Below are 20,857 nucleotides of genomic sequence, written 5' to 3'. Positions count from 1 at the left end.
TTTTTGAATTGAAGAAGATATTAAGTGGGCCCCCTGAAAAGTTCAGAGAGAAGCAAATTAAACAAGCATAATCAAACCCCCAAGATGTTTTGGTTTCTTTTGTTTTGATTGTCGTTTTTGTTCTTTTTGACGGGGCGGGGCGTCTCTGATGATGCTATTCTCTTAGAGTGTTAGTATTTATCTTTTTTGTTTCCTTTAGTTTAATGTTTGAAATTCATTAAATGGGTTGAGTAAAATGGGAGTCCTGCCTTAAGGACTTTCCTGCTTAGTGGAAAAGCTGTGATTTATAAAGTCACAGCATAATGAAATAAAGTGGTAATGAAAAGCCTTGGGCAGACTGTTTGTGTCATAAATTTTAGGCAAGTTACCCAGGTTGGTTTGTTTAATTATTATGGGGCGGGGGGAGTCTTGTCAAAATTTTCGTTTGTAATAGAAGGATCCCTCAAACTAATAGCTCAGATTTTTTCTTAAAGTCCAAACCATTCCTTTAAAGGCAAATAAATGTTTACCCTTCTCTTTAGTCAGTGAAAGATGACACTGAAGCCTTAACCAGTTCCTTTCCTCTTTGCTTTTAAAACATCACATTAAATGGATTTGGATCTCTTTGGGCTTTTGACCAAAGCACACACTCATATCCACCCGTTCTCCCTGGATCTAGTTCAAGATTTGGAGAGAAGGGTTTGTTTGGGGGCGTTTCCCTTGTCTTATCTCTGTGTGAGCATATGCTAGGGTTGCATTTATTTTGACCCTTCCCTTTTAAATTTGGAACTGAAGTGAGAGTTTAAAGTACAGCCAGAGAAGGAAGTCTGCTGAACTTTAGACATGAGGGATCCAGCGAGGAAGGTGCGTACATACATTCTGAAGCTTTCTCACAGAGGTGGCCATTTCTTACGTATGTAGATCTTTATAAGCTAATTCAATTAGCTATTCAAAGGGAAAATACTTAAAGCTATGTAAGGTCTAGGTGGTACTTACATTTTGTGTTTACATGCTTAAGTTTAGCAGCAGTGCCTCTGGTATTCATAATTTTGAAACTGATAGCAGAATAGAAGCAAATTCTGAATTTTTAGAGCTTTATGGAAACACTTAGGAGGGTGGGTATTTGCAAGGAAAAAATGTACAATTTGTGATTGATCTTCAGGGGAAAAACTGAAAAAGTATGTAGCTATTTTAAGCATTCTATCATTTTGTCTTCTAAAGTATCAAAGAAAGAATTACAAATGGTTATTATTAGATAAAGGTCACCCAGATTCTCCTCAGAGTTGAGAAGCAATTCTCTCTTCATTGATCTTTACTTATCTTTGTCCAGTAATTTCCAGCACAGTACCTTGCATATACAGTAGACTGGATTGATTTCTTTTTTAACTGATCTTTTCCAGAGCCTGGCCCAACTAGAGAATCTGTGCAAACAGCTGTACGAAACAACAGATACCACCACTCGACTCCAGGCAGAGAAGGCCTTGGTTGAATTCACCAACAGCCCCGATTGCCTGAGCAAGTGCCAGCTGCTCCTCGAGAGAGGGAGTGTACGTAAGATTTGAAAAATCCCAAAGGATAACAGAGGCTTAGGAAAATAGACCCTGGTTCTAATGGTAGGGGTGGATTGTGATAGCTTCTGTTCGTTGATTCTTCTAGATGTCCCTGCCTTCTAATTTCACTTTTTAAAGGCACCATACTTGCCAGGTAGGCAAAACAGTCCATATCGACCCATCAGGAAAATCTCTTTGAACATATATTTTTGTCCTATCATTTTTCATCTGCGATCAAATTCCTAGGACTCCTTTTCTGTTTTTAAACTCCGTGTTATTTTATAAGATCCCCAGGCATCAATTTCTCCTCTTCTGTACCACAGCTGCTGCTTCTTGTTTAGAAGTCTAGGAAAAATTTATCTTGACAACGAAAGTACAGGATGTTTTAGGTTTTAAAAGTGGAATTAGAACCTCTTCCAAATGACATTAGACATTAAAAATGACATTGTAGTGATCAAAATAATACTACAAATGAGATGCCATTTGATTAATTTTAGGGGGAGGTTTGGTCTTCGGAAAGGTAAGATCCCACCAGGGTACCCTGAAAGGGTATTATAAATTCAGAATACCAACTAGAGTCTAGAATCTAGTGCTATCCTTCTTTAGACAAAGTGGCAGCGTAACATGTCCAGTCTGCCTCTTATTTTTTCAAATGCTTAAACTACTTTCCATGCATGCTTACTTATTACCCTGCTTCACAGATGAAGGGAAGAAACCAAGAGAGAGTACAAATATTAGCCATAATTATTATCAGTGTAGCAGAGGTGAAAATAGGAATGATAGTGCTGTGTTATATCCTGAACAACAATGAATCCCTCAAGAATTGGTTATTAAAAATTTACTTTCCAAAAAGCATCCTTAAGGCTAAAAGGAGATGTGGGGGGAAAGAATGAAAGCAGTTAATTTGTTGAGAGGGTGGAATTCTAGATAGCTTCATTTACAAATCAGTGTTGTTACGATATTTATGCAGTGAATAGAACAAACTATAGTTGGTTTAAAATTATCCTTTAATAGCTGAGGTATCTAATTCTTCTTCCAAGTATCTCAGGGTTATAGGATCATGGTCAGAGACTGTATGTAGGTACAGTCAGAGACTGTAGTGCTGTGATCTAAGTTTTACACATATTATATTTCTTTTAAATCACCTGGTTTTTGGGTTGATCCACATGTCTGTTGTAGAGGAGATGTTCAGCTGGCTCTTCCAGTTGACCCTCACTGGAGGGACACGCTATACTCTCTGACACTGCTAACGCCAGTTACTCATTACTGACAATCAAAAAGCTGGAAAACAGGATAGGTACAATACTAAAAACCTTTCATTTTAGTGGTATGTTTCTTTTTTAATCTCTCAGTTGATTTCTTGGTGACTTAGCAAATTTGTTGAAATTATGTGTACAAACCATGATCTGTAAGTTAGAGTAGGATATTTTCCACTATTAGTAGTTTGACATACCTGCTTTGACTAACCAATTTAAACCATGCTCAGGGGTGTTGATAAAAATCGTATTAATTTTCAAAGTCACTTTTATAGATTTTTTTTCTTAATCTTAGATGTTCTTTATACCTGGTGGTATTACATAATGCTAACATAGATGACCAACTGTCTTAGAACTCTTAGTTTCATGAAAAATTATCTTTGAGGTTGGTTAAGTTATCTTTAATGGCTCTGAGTCTGTTTCTTTTATATGACGTGATGTAATAAAGCCACCTGCAGGGCTGCTTTTGTGGCTCCCTCTTATGCATTACAATCAGACAGAATGCTTGGTTCTCCGTAGGGTTAAAAGCCACAGAATGAGATAATGCTGTTCTGTTGCTGAGGGTATAGTTTTTCCTTCTCACAAATAATTGTTGAGAAGTTTACTTTAAAACTAGCGTATATATTCCCCAGAGCTGTAGCCGACAGCTGTGTTAATAAAAAGATATAATTTGGGGACTAACTATATAGCCTAATGTGGTGGTTCCCCCTAATATTTCTTTTTTCTTTCTGATACTATACAGACAGGAATATTATGAGGTGAAACTTTTTGAAGTATTTTTAAAAACAGGGATATTGAGGGGAGAACATTTTTTGGTTAAATGAAAGATTTTTCTTCTAAAGATCTTATGATATCTTTCTGAAAAGATCTCTAGCATCTACCCCTCAAACTGATCCAAATATCTGCATTGGATTCAGTTTGGTCGTGCCATTCACTTTATCTTGCCCCTTGTTTGTGACTGAAGTCAGCTAAATAAGCTCTTATGCTATATGGTACTTATTTTATGGGAAATAAAATGATACACCCTCTAAAATCCAGGGGATCAAATATAGCAAAACTGATTTTTTTTCCCCCCTCATCTTAGCACAGATCTCCAAGTAAAAATCTTATGGCTTACTTATCCAATAATTTTAATTATAGGTCCTTTTCTTTCCTTCTTTTCACAGTCATCTTACTCCCAATTACTGGCAGCTACATGCCTTACAAAGCTTATATCACGCACAAACAACCCCCTACCATTGGAACAACGAATAGATATTCGTAAGTAGAGAATTTTCTGTTCTGTTTTAAAGAAATCAGTTTGTTTAGTAATGTGCTAGTAACAGTTAGATTTATGTGCTTGTTTGACAACACTCTGAAATTTCCTAAGCATACAGACTATCTAGAATCCAAGTTTTTTCCAGAACTTTGGGTTATTGAAAGTGAGCCAGCCAGTTGCCTCAAGTGGATTCTAATTCATGTCAATCCCATGTGTGTCAGGGTAGAACCATGCTCCATAGGTTTTTCAGTAGAAGAGGGTCCAATATAATTACTTCCAGGAAAATCCTAAGTCATTCCTTTTATTGTCAGAGGTTTCTTTCATTCAGTCTTTACTGCCACTAATAACTAAGAAAAACATTGTTAAACATTTTTAATTCTATTCAGAGGATATTATTTAACCCCCTGGGTGGTGCAGACAGTTAAACGCAGGTCTACTAGCCCAAAGGCTGGCTGTTCGAACCCATCCAGAGGCACCTAGAGAGACATGCCTGGAAATCTGCTTCTGAAAGGTTACAGCCTTAAAAACCCCGTGGAGCGGTTCGACTCTGCACACACGGGGTTGCCATGAGTCGGAGTCAACTCAGCAGCAGCTTACAACCGCAGGGTGGATTCAGGTCTATCATACTTCGTCTTCTTCTTTATGAAAATAAAATTCTGAATTAAAAAGCTAGTAATTCCAAATTCAAGGTCCTGTTTCTCAGTGGCATAATGAATAATGAGTGTTTAGGATAAATAGTCTAAATTTACCAATTCTTGGCCATTTAGTACATATTTAAAGATGTACACCTTTCTCTGTCAGAGCTTTCTATTATGTGAATTATTTTTGTTTTATAGGGAACTATGTGCTCAACTACCTTGCCACTCGGCCGAAGTTGGCTACTTTTGTGACCCAAGCACTCATTCAGTTATATGCCAGAATCACAAAACTGGGCTGGTTTGACTGTCAGAAGGATGACTATGTCTTCAGAAATGCAATCACAGATGTCACAAGATTTTTACAAGTAGGATGTGTATATTTGACATAATAAAATGGAAGAAGTAAAATGTATATACTTAGCTGCTTTTAAAAAATTACTCAAAGTGGAATTATTTCGTATATTTTCTTTTGCACCTTTTTTACTGTTAATACATCCTGGCAGTGTTTGCATGTTAGCACAAACAAACCCTGCTTCATTCTTTCTAATGCCTCCATACTATTTCAATCTAAAACACCATAATTTAATTAACTAATCTTTATAGATGGACATTTAGTTTGTTTCTAGGTTTTTTACTGTTAAATAATTACTTGAGTGAATATCCCAGTACATATACCTTGCCATACTTTGAATAAGTGTGTTGGTAGGATGAATTCCTAGCCTTGGAATTATTGAATCAGAGGTGTATGTATGTGTGTGTGAGTATATATATTTCTTTCTTTCAAAGATACTTCTAAATTACCCTCAAAAAAGTTACACCGTTTATACTTCCACCAATGGTTTGTAAGAGTGCCTGTTTCCCTGCACCTCAGCCTCTGAGGCAAAACTTTTTATTTTTCCAATTTGGTAGGTAAAAAGAATTAGTATCTCGTTGTTTGGGTTATAAGTGAGACAGAACAAGTTTGCATATGTTAATTTACTACTTATCTTTATTTTTCTGTGAACTCTCTGTTCATATCTTATGTGCATTTTTGTTATCAGGCTCTTTGCCTTTTTCTCATTGTTTATACAGTCTTTGTAAATTAAGTAACACATTTATTTTTCTTTTATCTTACAAATGTGACTTAGCAGTTTATCTTTTCACAGTATTTATGGTATAAAGCTTATGGCACTTTTTAAAATACAAGAATTTTGAGTTTTGATGAAGTCAGAGTTTATCCGTCCTCCTTCACAGCAGTTAGACCTTATGTCCTGCAGAGCTTCTTTGTCTGGGCAGTTTCGTTAGTGACGCAGGAATCCGTCATTCAAGAGCCCGACCTCATCCCAAATGCAGAAAGCAAGCTGCACATGCTAACTCCTTCTGCCTTGTGTTTTTTAACCAGGATAGTGTTGAATACTGCATCATTGGCGTCACAATTTTATCTCAGCTAACCAATGAAATTAATCAAGTAAGTGCTACAGCCTTCCTCATTGAAGTAAGTGCCATATTTTTTCTCAGTATTAGTGTTTTCTGCTGTGTGTGGGATGATCTTTTTTGGCAGTTGTGTGCTTTCGCGGTAAGTGATTAACGCCCTTTTGAAACAAGATAGTTCTATTGGGTTTTCCTCTGCAAGTATGACCTACCTCACTCTTATTGCCCCAGTCTGTTTTTGTCTCCAGAATTTTTTACCCTCCCACCTTGGCTTTCCTTCTTGGTATTAATTGTTCATCGTTCGAGATAAGAGCAATGGTCCTAAGTCAAAACTGTAATGAAATATTGCCTTGCTAGTGAAAGAGAATGAAAATGTGTCTTAGAAAAACAGATCATAAAAGTGGAATCAGCATCATTTGTATGCTCTCTCTGCTCCTGTGTACAGAAAAAGAGCTAACCGAAAGATTGGCAGTGCGAATCCACCAGCAGTTCCTTGGAAACCCTATGGGGCAGTTCTACTCTGTCCTGTAGGGTCACTATGAGCCAAAATTGACTCAAGGGCAACAAGTTTGATTTGGTTTTGGTGTAGTCATTTAAAAATCAGTTCCCATGCGCTATTATTAAAGATTTTGCCGGCAATCTTTTCAGAATATATGAAACATTGTTAAATACCATATAATTCTTTAGTCATTGATGGCACAGATTACTACAGAGGAAACACCAGTTGCTTTTAGTGCTCTATTATTTTCTCAATCATTTAACGTTTGTGTCCAGCTAAAATTTTATAGTTATTGGATGGGCCAGTATTAGTATTAGTTGTAACACCGCACCCTTAAGTTGTCAGCGTATTAATTACATTAGCATCACTGTTGCTGTTGCTCATAATTATGCAGACATTTTTATTAACCCTGAGAAATTGTCACTGGAGTTGGTATTGTTTTAAATGCACCAACTGATAGCCTATTAAAATCTGGAGTCCACATCATAGTCTGTGTCGCACGCAGTCCCCATGTGGTCAGTTATTATCAAAACCATAAAACTTACACTTTTGAGTGACTGTTGTGTGCCAGGCACTGTTGTAAGCATTTCCCTTATATTCACTAATTTTATTCTTGCACCAGTCCTATGAGATAGGTACTGTTATCTCATTTTCTGGATAAGGAAGCTGTGGCACATAAAGGTTAAATAATTTACCTAAAATTTGACAGTTAGTAAGCAACAGTATCTGAATTTGAATCCAAGTAGTCTTATTCCAGAGCCTGTACTCCTAACAACAAACTTGCTATTTAACCACTGTTACCTTTAGTAGTGAAGTCTCTGGGTGTTGCAAACAGTTAAGCACTGGGCTACAAACCGAAAGGTTGGTAGTTTGAATCTACCCAGAGATGCCTCAGAAGAAAGGCCTGGAGATCTACTTCTGAAAGATCACAGCTATTGGAAAACCCTATGGAGCTCAGTTCTCCTCTGCAACCTGTGGGGTTACCATAAGTCAGAATTGACTCGGCAGCAACTGTTTTTGTTCACCTTAGTGGTAGGAGAGCAGGCATTAATACAGATACTGTGAGGTTAATGTTCTCCCCTCTGAAGCCTGGTCCCACAAAATACATCAATGTTGGTGTAAAAAAAATCTTTGTAAAATTTTACTTTGCTTTCTTAAGAAAATGACAGACATATGTCTGTCCAAGATATTTATGATAACACAGGAACACTGAAGCTAGAATTGAGGAATATTATGAGCCTCTCTATAACTTAATCTACTGTTGTTTTTTGGTTGTCAGATTTAAATCAGAAAGTAGGTTTCTGTCACCATTACTGTTTGAACTTAAAATAAAATCAAGGCACATCCAACTTGATTGTCTGTCAGCAATCCTGCTGCATTACTCTTTAATGTGGCAAAGCAAAATGAGCTCTTGGATGAACTGATCAGTAATGAAGAGATTTAAGCTTTGCAACCTCAAAATTCTTTTTATTTCACTATTGAGCACCTACTATGGTCTAAAACTAGAGAGTATGCTAAAGAAGTAAAATATTTAGTCTTTAACCACAAAAAAACCTGTAATTTAGCGAAAAGTCAAGAACAGCAATAAGTAAGAGACTAATAAAGCCATTTAAGTATTCACTTGTATGGTATAGACTGTACGTTGACTAAATGAGAAGGAAGAGCGAATTACAGGCTATTGTCATTTATCTTAAGTTCGTGGCTATTCGTTAATGTCTGTTTTGGCAGTTCTGTGAGTCGGAATCGACTGGACGGTGGGGTCGTGGGTTTTTTTTTTTTTTTTTTACAGTAACTTCAGCCCTGAATGGTTTGTTTACTAAAATCCAAACTCTGCTGTTTTGTCTATCTTTGAGACTAAGCCACAACACAACATGACGGTAATTATTAGCAGTGTCTGCCAGCAACTTGGACATTTTACCTACCTGTATGCAGAGGAAAATAAAAATCTACAGTGGAGATCCTCATCCCTTCTCCTTTTTCCCCTTGTAAGCTAGAGAGAGGTGATATCCTGGCTACCTATTTAACCAGTTTGTGCTCTGCACACTCTCACCATGTATGATTTAACAGTCATCGAAATGTTAAAAATGTGTTTAGATGTTGTTACTGGAAATCCTTCTAATTTATTTGAAGTCCGTGTGATAATTTTTTTCTTTGCAATAAATTGTAAAACTTGCTTTGGTTTATTCTTTTTCCTTACAGGCAGACACCACCCATCCTTTGACCAAGCACAGAAAAATAGCCTCTTCTTTCCGAGATTCATCATTATTTGATATCTTCACACTTTCCTGCAATTTACTAAAACAGGTGAGATTGTAGGTTGGGTCATGCTCCCAGGCCCTTTTGAAAGGATAAGAATGAGTAGGGACTTGTTAGATGGATGTCAGCTCTTTGATCTTTCACATAATACATTTCTCAGAGGCCGTTAGAGAAACTTGCCAGATCACTGAAGTTTGAAAACAATTGTGATTTCCCTATTTTCGATCCATTCGCCTAGGCAAAGAGCAGCAAGCAAACACTCATCTCATGCTGCTGTCTTAAAGGAATCCCGTTTACCACAGAGTTTGAAGTTTTGTTGTTTGTTTTTTTATAGCCACATAAAATCTTCCTATACGAGTGAAAACATGTTAATTTTGTAGTGTTTGGATTCTTAGTACTCTGAAAGCAGGTTCAAACTACATTGTTAGCATACAAAAACCAGTCTGCCTTCCTTGTCCCCTGCTGAGCTAAGAGCATCAAGTAAACAAGAACATCTGTAAGGACAAGTAGATTCTGAATTTTTTACAACCATTTAGATTTAATAACCTGAAGGGATAGACGGTATCACATAAGGAAATTACCTGTTTTTAAAATAGAAAGTTGGTGTTTCTATCCATTTATTGATAGAGTTGGGCTAATTAACCTAAGAGTCCTGCACATTTATAACAGTGTTGAGATCCTTGATGCTTTGTCCCTGTAGAAAGCTAAGTGGAATCTGTAAACATTCACCTCTGGCTTAATGTTCGTTTTTTGTTTTTGGCTCTCATTTTCCAGTTTGTCGCAATTTTAGTGTTAGAAGCAAATTTGAATTCTTTCTGTTGCCCATCTTTTTCCTCAATTACGTATCTCAGATTTCCCAAACAATCCTCAGGTTGGGCAAGCTGCCTGGCAAAGTTCATTCTCCGTGCTAGAGGGAAAAGGCTTTGAGAAAACTTTAAGGATTGAACCCTCATCACTGATATCATCAAAAACTGTTAATTTTCTCTTAGCCAGCCGGTCATTGAGGCCATGGCTGGTATAACTTTTGAATCTGATAGTCACAGCAGCTGTGGACCTGTATTAAGCTATAGTCAGGTTCTCTGCAAATGAATAAATAAAATGCAGTGGTGCTTTTGTTTTAATTATGGTTTGAAAGATTTTTGTTCATGATAGTGATGATGGTGTTAAAAACAGGAAGGAAGGTAGGGCAGGGTGCAGAACTTGCTCAGAACTCTCTCCCAGAGTGTAATCCTTGCCCTATCTAGAAATAGCTAGGATTTTACAGGCAAATGAACCCACAGGCATCCCACATTGCTTCACAATTCCCTGTGGCCACTATGTCTACAACATATAAAAAGTAAGTGCTAAAAAAAGGTTTTTTGTTTTTGTTTTCTTAATAGCAGCTTTATGTTTTTCAGTATCATTTAATGTTGTCTAGCACAGCTTTTCTGCAGAGAGACCCCTCTTTATAAGAATTTCTTTAACAAGCATGCCAAACATCCCTTATTCTTTAAGCAATATGACTTCTCTGAGTCTGTATTCTTATCCATTCCTTTTTACCACCTTTTATCCCTTGGAAACCCCAGCCTATTCTTAAGAGCGCTAACTAAACTAACAGGTAAGTAATCTCAGTTTCCATTTATCAGACATTTATACGCATCACTGGTCCCCTTCCATCCCCTGAATTGTCAAAAAATTTTGCCCTTTCCATTTTCTCCCCTGGTTCCTGACAGAATTTATTAGTAGCAGGTAACTAACCAGTCTACAAAATGTATGGCTGGCTAAGCTCTTATCTTAGTTGTACAACTAGTGACTTTTTCTGTAACAGTAAGTAAGGAACTAGACATTTTCATCGTGACGTTAAGACACTAGAAGTGCGGCATCCTTCTGGGAAAAGGCATCACTTTACGGCATTGAAATATAGCCCTCCTTTTCTGCTTCAACAGCCTCCTTTTGAGTCTGGGAGCAAGCTTGGAAGAGAGAAGTGATTATTAGGGGCTCATTATGTGGTCATTTTTACAGGCTTCAGGAAAGAATCTAAACTTGAATGATGAAAGTCAGCATGGCTTGCTCATGCAACTGCTCAAACTCACTCATAACTGCCTAAACTTTGATTTCATTGGCACGTCTACTGATGAGTCCTCAGATGACCTGTGTACCGTACAGATTCCCACCAGCTGGAGATCAGGTAACAGAACTCCACCTAAAATGACCGGCTGCCAAACTACCTGGTATCTATAGGATGATCTGAATAACCCTTGGTAATACCTTGTTTTACTCTGAGAGACAATTCAGAATTTTAGCATCTCTCTTTATTAATGGGGGAAGCAGTTAGTAGGGAAATTTTTACTGCTTTCCCCCAGCGAGGGAGAACTCTTACTTACTGACTACTAACTGATACGTATTTGACTTCCTTGCATTAATCAGCCTAGAGACTTCTGTTACCTCATATTCATTTGGGTAATGTCTATCTTTAAAAACAAAATTAAATAAAAGAACTTGTGCCTGTTTTTCTGTTCTTCGGGCTAAAAATTCCTGCTATGGACGAGTCCTAGTTGTCTGAAGTTCCTCAGAATCAGAAGAGTGAGTCTGTTTCTTAGAGAAGCTAAAAGCTAGTTCTTAAAAAGGGGGTGGAGGGTGGGAGGGGCAGTAAGCCACTATTGGCATGTCACTTTCTAAGGAAAAAATCATTCTATCAGAAAAGTAAGCAGAAGAATATGTTCCCTAATAGTGCCAGAGGTAGGCCACCAGCAGTGTGCAGACATAGCCCGTAAAATGCTGTCTTTTGTCTTTGTTTCAGCATTCTTGGATTCTTCAACGCTGCAGCTGTTTTTTGACCTGTATCATTCCATCCCTCCTTCGTTTTCACCTCTGGTGAGTCAAGACCACTGTTCCTAAAGCAAAACTATTTCTAGAAAGTAACAATGGTGAATGAGCCTTGTGTTCATTTTCCTTTACAGAATCATGGAAGTAAGGCACAAAAATACTAGGGTTAGTTATCTAGCCTTTTGAGATAGTTTGTACCCTAAATCTTTTCACTATAAAATTGTTACTTATTATTTTTAAATTATTTCTGTCTAATGGGCAGTTGCCACTGATGGTCAGACTCTTTTGGTCTCATAACCAGATCTGACTTTATGCTCACCTCAAACTGCCATAGGCTACAGTGTGGGAATTCACTTGATACCGTCTGATTGAACCCTTAAGATTGTCCTGACTGAGAAAATTTTGGAAAATCCTTCAGGCATTTGTTACAGAAATGATAAATGGAAGCTGTAATGGGAAGGCAAATTTGCATACTCATCCACATACATTTGAAAGCTATTAGGAATGGTTTATTTCTCCTTTAAAGCAATAATTAACCTCCTCAAACTCCCATAATCCGTTCAGGTTCTAAAATACTATTAGTACAGTATTACATGTTGGTGGTCTAAAATACTGTTGTACATAAAGTATGCAAAGAAAATACAGTAAAGTCATGGCTGCTTGGCATTGTGTTTCTGCAATAAACAACTTTCCTGGCCACTGTATTACTTTTCCAAGTTAACATAGATCTTGGCTTTAGCAGAAGTATGAATTTAGTGTAGTTGTGTGTATCATTAAGGTTACTGCAGGGAAGGTAGTACAGTAAAGAGGAATGATTAATGAAAGGATTTTTTGCAAAGGTGTGGGCAGAATTAAGGAAATCCAACCAAGGGTGGTGATGCACACCCCCTGGGTCTAACAAAAGTGGAAAGCTACCAATAGTGGGGAGCATCAAGGGAAAGGGAAGAAAACCCTGGAGAGAGCTGAAGCTGTGGCTTAGGAGAGGGATATACAACAGGAGCTATGGCCATCAGTAGAGAAAATCAACCACTGCCAACCCATAGCCCAGCCAGGGTGGAAAGAGTACCTCTTTCCTTCTGCCCTCTTATTTCCTGGTACTTTCCATTGGTTGAAGCCAACTAGAAGCCAGAGGACAGGGAACTTGGTTGTTCTAATCCATAGACGTCAGCCTCCCAGGGAACAGAGCAGTGTAAAGAAGGATAAAAATGGACCTGGAGGGACAAACAGAGAATATAAGTATCTAGCACAGAAGGGAAAGGGTAAATGTTTGCTGTGTAAAAGCTGTTTTTTCTTTTTCAGGGCTTCAGTCTGACTTGGTTATTTCATTATAGCACTCTGTAGCAAAGCTTGATTAGCCAAAAGGCTCTAGTAAAACTAAAAAAACTTAGACCTTTAAGCAGAAATCTTAAATATTTATACTATTGCTTGGTATTTGCAAGCATTAAATATATATATGTATGTGTGTGTATATATATATATAAACAAGAATCAAAGAAGCCATTGGGGTGGTCAAAGAATAGTACTTAAGTGTGTTTTCAAACTGCTAATTAATTGCTATGATCAACTTGGACCTAAGGCTTTTTTTTTTTTTTTTTTAATCTATTTTAGATATCCTAAGCTATACCCCCACTGATCTTCCCATGTCATTATAGTGGTAGCAGGGATAGAAAGGACAGAATTAGTGACATTTGTAAAGGAGAATATTATAGGAGGGGAAAGGGTCTGGTGAAAAATACCTGTGCCATCTTTTTAATCAGTTTTGTTTCGGGTTGTGTCCTTGCTTTTAGGTATTATCCTGCTTAGTACAGATTGCCTCAGTCCGAAGATCCCTGTTTAACAATGCAGAGAGGGCCAAGTTTCTCTCTCATCTTGTTGATGGAGTTAAACGAATACTGGAAAATCCACAGGTAAGATATGACTGTATATATATGTACATATGTAGGACTAGTATATGCCTATATGGAGTCCCAATAAGGAGACACAAATCTGTCTTGGAAGAAGTACAACCAGAATGCTCCTTAGAAGCAAGGATGGTGAGACTACGTCTCACATACTTTGGACATGTTATCAGGAGGGATCAGTCCCTGAAGAAGGACATCATGCTTGGTAAAATAGAGGGTCAGCAAAAAAAGAGGAAGACCCTCAATGAGATGGACTGACACAGTGGCTGCAACAATGGGCTGAAGCTTAATGATGATTGTGAGGATGGCACAGGACTGGACAGTGTTTCGTTCTGTTGTACACAGGGTCAGTATGAGTCAGAACCGACTCAATGGCACCTAGCAACAACATAAGGAATCCCTGGGTGGTGCGCCGGTTAACCACTTGGCTGCTAACCAAAAGGTTGGCAGTTTGAACCCACCCAGCAGCTCCATGGGAGAAAGACCTAGCAATCTGCTTCTGTAAAGACTGCAGCCAAGAAAACCCTGTGGCGTAGTTCTACTTTGTCACATGGGGTCACTATGAGGAGTCAGAATCAACTCAGTGGCACCCAGCAACAACTAACTGAAAGGTTGGCAGCTCATACCCACCCAGGGGCACCTCAGAAGTTAAGGTCTGTAAGTCTGCTTCTAAAATGTCACGGCCTTCAGTGAAAACCATGTGGAGAAGTTTTACTCCGCACACATGAGGTCACTATGAGTCAGAATCCACTCGACAGCAACTAACAATATCATATGCCTGTCTACTAGAGGGTTGACCTATATATGTATACTAGAAAGAGATCCATCTAGAGGCCACACTTAGCAGAAAACAGTTCAGTCCGTTCATAGGAAGATTTGTGTGAATCACATTTGTAGGCAAATTCTGAGAGAATTTGTCCACAAGAGGCGCTTGTGTCCTCCAGCTTCAGTAATGCACGAATTGTACAAAGTGATAACTTTGAAAGAGGAAAATAAGGATGGAGCTAGTTATTTTTTCCCAAGAAATTAAGAATCCAGAGTTCGTTTTTGTTTTTTTTTAATGTACATCATTAACCTGAGTGGATAAGGCTGCTTTTAGGTGGGAAGGGTGATGTGGCTCTTTCAATAACTTGATTGTCCTTTTTGTCTCAAAGATACAGCCAACACCTACTTTTTTAAAGTGCCACTTCCCAATGCTAGGAAATATTGTAAAAAAAAAATTTAATTTTAAATATACCTAGTTTAATCACTCTTGTAAAATTCATTTATTCATTTGACAAATTGTATCAAGCACCTACTATGTGCCAGGCACTATACTAGGCACGGGGATGAGTAGTGAACAAAACAAAGCATCTGCCTTCATATCCTAATAGGTGAAGATATATATAAAGAAACATTTAATTAAACAAACAGGTATAATATATAAATAAGTTAATACTATTTGATACAAGTATATAATCAAATATATAATTATAGTAATATGTGGATGAGGAGACCTGGTGGTGCAGTGGTTAAGAGCTCAGCTGCGAACCAAAAGGTCGGCAGTTCAAATCCACCATCCACTCCTTAGAAACCGTATGGGGCAATTCTCTGTCCTATAGGGTCACTATGAGTCAGAATCAACTCAACAGCAATGGGTCAGTATATGGATAAATACATTTATTATAGTAATGATGACATAATATAAACATATAAACCATTTGTGTAACTTTGCCACTGTAGCTCAGTTGTGTTTCATGATAAATTTGACAGTGGTGAAAATGAAATTTCATTATCTTTTCTTTCACTGGTAGAAAGCAAACAGATCAGTCCCATCTTGGATTATGCCCTATTTCTCCCTTAATCAGCTCTATAATTTTTAGGCAAGTAGTGTAATCCTTCTGGGCTTTCATTTCACATTCTTTGAATAGGAGTTAATAATCTCATTTTATAGGATGATTATTACAAACAGATGAGACATCCCTTTTAAAAGTGAGATTTTTTTTTAATTGTTTTTAAACCTTATACAGACATATCATTAAGGATAATGATTTATAGCCCAGAAGTTAGAAAGTAGAGTCTTCCCCTATATGTCATCCTTGAAGTATGGTGAGTCACATTTTACGTTTTATTTTCCTCTTACTCTGTTACCAGAGTTTATCAGACCCAAACAATTACCACGAGTTTTGCAGACTACTGGCTCGATTGAAAAGTAACTATCAACTGGGAGAATTGGTGAAGGTGGAAAACTACCCTGAGGTCATCCGATTGATAGCCAACTTCACAGTGACCAGCCTACAGGTTTGTCTTTGATTGCTTGTCCTTTTCTTCCCAAACATCAGAACCCCTTTTCTTTTACTCATTGGTTTTAACCTTGTAAGAATACTCTTTAGTTTTTTCTTGTTGACAAAGGCAAATGTAAGTATAGGATAACCCTGCAGAGAAGTTACTGTTACAGCCTATCCATACGCATTTGCAAAAATGCAAAGAGTGGTTAGAGGAACATGTGGGAATTAGAAGGATAATATCTGGATTCAAGGCACACAGAATTCCCTCATAATTACCCCCAAAAGGGCAAGATTGGAACAGGGAACTGGACATAAGAGTCTCTCCTTTCTTTGTTCATCATGTAATAATAGGGCAGAAGTTCTCAAACTTTATGGCTTACATCAAAATCATGCAAGGAGCTTGATGAAAAATACAAGTGCTTGGGTTTTACCCCACAACTACTGATTCACTAGATCTTGGGTGGAGCCCAGGCGTCTATATTTCTAACAAGCTTGCCAAGTGATTCCGATGCATACCACCGCTTGAGAGCCACTTACATAAGGCTTTCCTTGTGGTAAGGTTTACACAACCAGCTTAGAACAGCTCTTCTCATCAGGCTTATCCTCTGAAATACTTAATAAACATTGAACTAGTTGCCACACACGGAACAAAGCCCATAAAATTTTCTCCTTTAAAAAAAAAAAGTCTTTATCTGTATTGAGTGGCCTGGGACTGATGTATCCTGTACAAAAATGAAAACTATGCCTTCTGCTCTTGATTTTCCGTAGCACTGGGAATTTGCCCCAAATAGTGTACACTATCTCCTGAGCCTGTGGCAGCGGCTAGCAGCCTCTGTGCCATACGTTAAAGCCACAGAGCCCCACATGCTGGAAACGTATACCCCTGAGGTCACCAAAGCCTACATAACGTCCCGCTTGGAATCTGTGCACATCATACTGAGGTAAGGGAACCGGGCAGCCTCCGTCATACCCCACCAGTAGCCTGGTGTCAGGCTCACCAGACTCAATTGGACACTCACTTGAGCCTTATTGGATCTAATACTCTTAACGAATCTTTTTCCTTGTCAACAGAATAGCAGATGAGAACATAAAGTGTGAAAGTCTTTAACACCCTATTTACGCCCCCCTTTATTACCATCAATAATTTTTTTTTTTATTACCATCAATAGCTTGAATATAAAGTTTGTATAGTCAGTATATAGTAAATCAATATGTTTATCCTTGCCACAGGTTTTCTTTAAATGTGAGAGAAACATTTGTAGGATATAGGTGATAAGAATTACAATGTGTAAGTTATAGGTGCCTCATGTGAACTGCTAGAGAAATAAGTAGATAAAGTCACGCTATCTAGTTATCAACTCTAATTCCAGAGCTAACTAGAAAACGTAAGAATTTTAGGCAGCTGATCACTGATTCAGTCACTAATCTAAACCATAAAGCACATGGTTTCTGTTCACCTTACCTATTAACTGGACCAGAAACCTGTAGCTAAAGAGATGTCAGACTCTTTTAAAATAGCTTTTATATAAAGCAAAGGTATTCTTTGTTTAGGGACCTTTGGTGTATATTTTTTCATTGGCTATTCCTCAAGGGAATTCTCTTAAGGTCTGGGTTGTTGTTGTAGTTGTATTAAGTAACTTGGGTTCTTAATTTGCTCAGAGTTTAGTGCCATTAGTTGTCATAGAGCTACAGTCTTAATGATTTATAACTTGAGTCATTTCAAATTCTGAGTAATCCTGAAGTTCACTGAAAAACACTGTTCTATTATTAGCTCTGGAGCTCTGGTGGCACAGTGGTTAAGAGCTCGGCTGCTAACCAAAAGGTCAGCAGTTTGAATTCACCAGCCTTGTAAACCTTATGGGGCAGTTCTCCTGTGTGTTATAAGGTTGATGTGAGTCAGAATCAACTCGACGGCAACGGGTTTGGTTTTTTTGGTATCATTAGCTCCACAGTTTCTGTTCCTGAGGAATCAGCTGATTTAATGAGATAGTATTGCAGACTGATTAAGTGTATGTGGGGGCTCTGGGGCCAGAAAGCCAGCTAATAGCTGTGTACTCCTAGGCAAGTTTCTCAGTTTCCTTATTTGTAAAATATGAATAGTAATAGGCCTACCTCATAAGGTTATTAGGAGGATTAACATGTCCTAGAGCAGCGATCCACGAAAACAACACAGTATTAACTGCTCGTGGTGGTAGCAATGCTAGTGCTGCTGTTGCTACAGTGTGACAACAGACAGCTTGTCATAGGGCAAGACTTTAAAATCTAGGAACCAGTAGATAAGAAAGACCTGGTGCAGATCCACAACCCTTTGTCTCCAGTTCTGAAATTCAAGAAACCGTGAAAGCTAAATTTTCTCATAAATTTGGCGCTAAAACTCATTTGGTGGCAAAACTGGACATAAACTGCTATAAGGTCATTTGGAGTCTTGATAATCCTATTAATATGATTCATACATTTTGCTGCAGAAATGTGTTTGATACCGCCTCCAAGCCCATTGAGGTTCTACGTAGCATAGTAGAGGCATCATATTTCGTTCCTTTAATCTGAAAATTTTTGAATTCCAAAACACATCTGGCCCCATTGACTTCAGACAAAGGATTGTGTACCTGTAGTAAGTCCCAAGCTTACTATGGTCAAGACAAGCTAAAGACACAGAACTAAGAGCTCATAGAGGTGAGAAGCATGGGGCTGAGAGGGTCAAGACAGACAAATGTTAAGGGACTGATAATTCAGATATACCAACATGCGGACTACAGGAGACTGATGCTAGGGCAGAGACAGCTGCCTTCCAACTGTTTCTATATCCCTTCCCTGGTAAAAAGTCGTGTGAGGATGTGGGCTTCTAGGATTGGAAATGGGGGCTTTAGCTGATTAAGAATTAATTGCTGAATTGGGGAAATCAATGGGCATGTTTTAAGAGAGCTGCCGTCCTTCTTCCCTGGGGAACAGAGATGGGCTGGAAGATCCTCTGGAAGATACAGGCCTGGTCCAGCAGCAGTTGGACCAGCTGTCTACAATTGGGCGTTGTGAATATGAGAAGACATGTGCACTCCTTGTGCAGCTGTTTGACCAGTCGGCCCAGTCCTATCAGGAGCTGCTACAAAGTGCCAGTGCAAGTCCTATGGATATTGCAGTGCAGGAAGGTGAGTGTACAGTGCTTTTACCTTGAACTCTAGACCCATAAGGAGAGGCCCTCATACCCCCTCACTCATTACCATCTTTCTTTTCTGCCTCTCCCTCAAAGAGATCCTTTCATCATAAATTACCTCCATATACACACACACAAAAATTGTGAATAAATATTTCAGGGAATTAGGAAAGAGTAACTAAAACCATATATGCAGTGGCTGTTTTTAACTCTAAAAAAGTGTTGTTGGTAGTTGCCACTGAGTCGATTCCAACTTGTGGCAACCCCAGGTATGCAGTTCTGCTGCTCCATGGGGTTTTCAAGGCTGTGACCTTTCAGAAGCATATTGCCAGGCCTGTCTTCTGAGGTGCCTCTGGACGGGTTCAGACTGCCAGCCTTTTGGCTAGCAGTCAAGTGCTAACTGTTTGCACCACCCAGGTACTCCCTAAGTACTTGTCTGAAATAGGAATTCTAATGAATTTTCTGCTAGGCATCTCCGTTTTCCCAGAACAGAGTAGTGGCTCTACTATAGTGCTCTTAAGATTAAGGAAGTTCATAGTAAGAATTAACCTCATAGAGTAATTTCTTCATGAAATTATCACTGGAGATGACACTGATGGATCTTCTTTCTGTTTCAGGAAGGCTGACGTGGCTGGTTTACATCATTGGAGCAGTGATTGGTGGCCGGGTTTCTTTTGCCAGTACTGATGAGCAAGATGCTATGGATGGCGAGCTTGTCTGTCGGTAAGTGCTCCCCAGAGGGTTTCCATTTCATCACCATGTCCTCTACCCCTTTCTTTGAGTCCTGCAGCCATGGGGACTTGACATGCTTCCGTTAATGCTTTCCTCCCGTTTATAGAATAGAATCTTGTGAAAGTGATGATAGCCCATAGAAATGAAGGATTGTTACAGGTCCAACTTCAAGCCTTTTATAAGTATGGCAAGAATTCTGCCTAATAGTCTTACTTTTTAAAAAAAGGATCTACAGTAATTTTGTAAAGAGATGATGGATAGGGAATTAGAAAAACCAAAGCGGGTAATAGCTTTCAGTTCTGTTTAAGGACAATGTCTCAGAGTTAGTGAAATGTGGGCTGCTTTTGTCAAATCAAAATAAATCTAATAGAAAGTTATGGGAAGCCCCCAAAGATGGAATTAAAGATTTCCAACAGCCTTTCAAATCTCTTGGCCATACATTTTTCCACATAGAGAATTTCAAATTATTTTGTGTCTGTGTAATTCTCATCAAACACCTTTAAATGAGCATTAAAATTCTGGGCTGAAGGGAGGAGAAAATAAAACATATTAGTGATTTCCAAAAACTTTACCTAATGTAGAAATAAAAAGGCAGATTTTTTTAATATCCTAAAGCAGAAGTTCTTAAACCTTTTGGTCTCAGGACCACTTTACCGTCTTAAAAATTATTGAGGATATCAAACGTCTTAGGTTTATTGGATTATATCTATTGATATCTACCATATTAGAAATTAAAACTGAGAAACTTTTAAAATATTTATTAATTTGTTTTAAAATAATAAACCCATTAAATGTTAATATATTTTTATGAAAAAAACTATATTTTCCCCCCAAAAATTAATGAGAAGAGTGTCTTAGTTTTACATTTTTACAACTTGCTTTAATGTTTGGCTTAGTGAAAGAGCCGGATTCTCATATCTGCTTCTGCGTTCAGTCTGTTGTGACATCACAGGTCTCGTAGCCTCTGGCAAACCCCACTATACCCTCATGAGAATGCTAGTGGAAAGGGCAAATAATATCTTAGTATTATGATGAAAATGGTTTTGTGACCTTGAAGAGAAGTACTACCCCAAAGGGTTCTAAACCTTCAGATGCTTTCCTTAGAGATGAACATGTTTAAACTTCTAATACCTTAGAATTTGGTGCCACAGTGGTTAA

General features: G+C 38.2%; 1 protein-coding gene across 1 annotated transcript in view; it reads left to right on the top strand.

Moving 5' to 3' along the window:
• XPO7 (exportin 7) overlaps window positions 1–20,857 on the top strand; it is a 66,671-nt gene that overhangs the window by 28,033 nt on the left and 17,781 nt on the right. Inside the window, exons 2-13 of the mRNA XM_064272727.1 lie at window positions 1,380–1,526; window positions 3,952–4,045; window positions 4,880–5,046; window positions 6,063–6,155; window positions 8,790–8,894; window positions 10,848–11,013; window positions 11,626–11,699; window positions 13,439–13,558; window positions 15,686–15,832; window positions 16,588–16,760; window positions 18,769–18,962; window positions 19,585–19,690. Of these exons, the coding sequence (XP_064128797.1) occupies window positions 1,380–1,526; window positions 3,952–4,045; window positions 4,880–5,046; window positions 6,063–6,155; window positions 8,790–8,894; window positions 10,848–11,013; window positions 11,626–11,699; window positions 13,439–13,558; window positions 15,686–15,832; window positions 16,588–16,760; window positions 18,769–18,962; window positions 19,585–19,690 (1,586 nt within the window). The remainder of the gene's footprint in view (window positions 1–1,379; window positions 1,527–3,951; window positions 4,046–4,879; window positions 5,047–6,062; window positions 6,156–8,789; window positions 8,895–10,847; window positions 11,014–11,625; window positions 11,700–13,438; window positions 13,559–15,685; window positions 15,833–16,587; window positions 16,761–18,768; window positions 18,963–19,584; window positions 19,691–20,857) is intronic.

This window comes from Loxodonta africana, chromosome 19 (genome assembly GCF_030014295.1).
Source record: "Loxodonta africana isolate mLoxAfr1 chromosome 19, mLoxAfr1.hap2, whole genome shotgun sequence".
Taxonomy (NCBI): Eukaryota; Metazoa; Chordata; class Mammalia; order Proboscidea; family Elephantidae; genus Loxodonta; species Loxodonta africana.
Note: the sequence above shows the minus strand (reverse complement) of the source record. Positions and strands in the feature narration are given on the sequence as shown.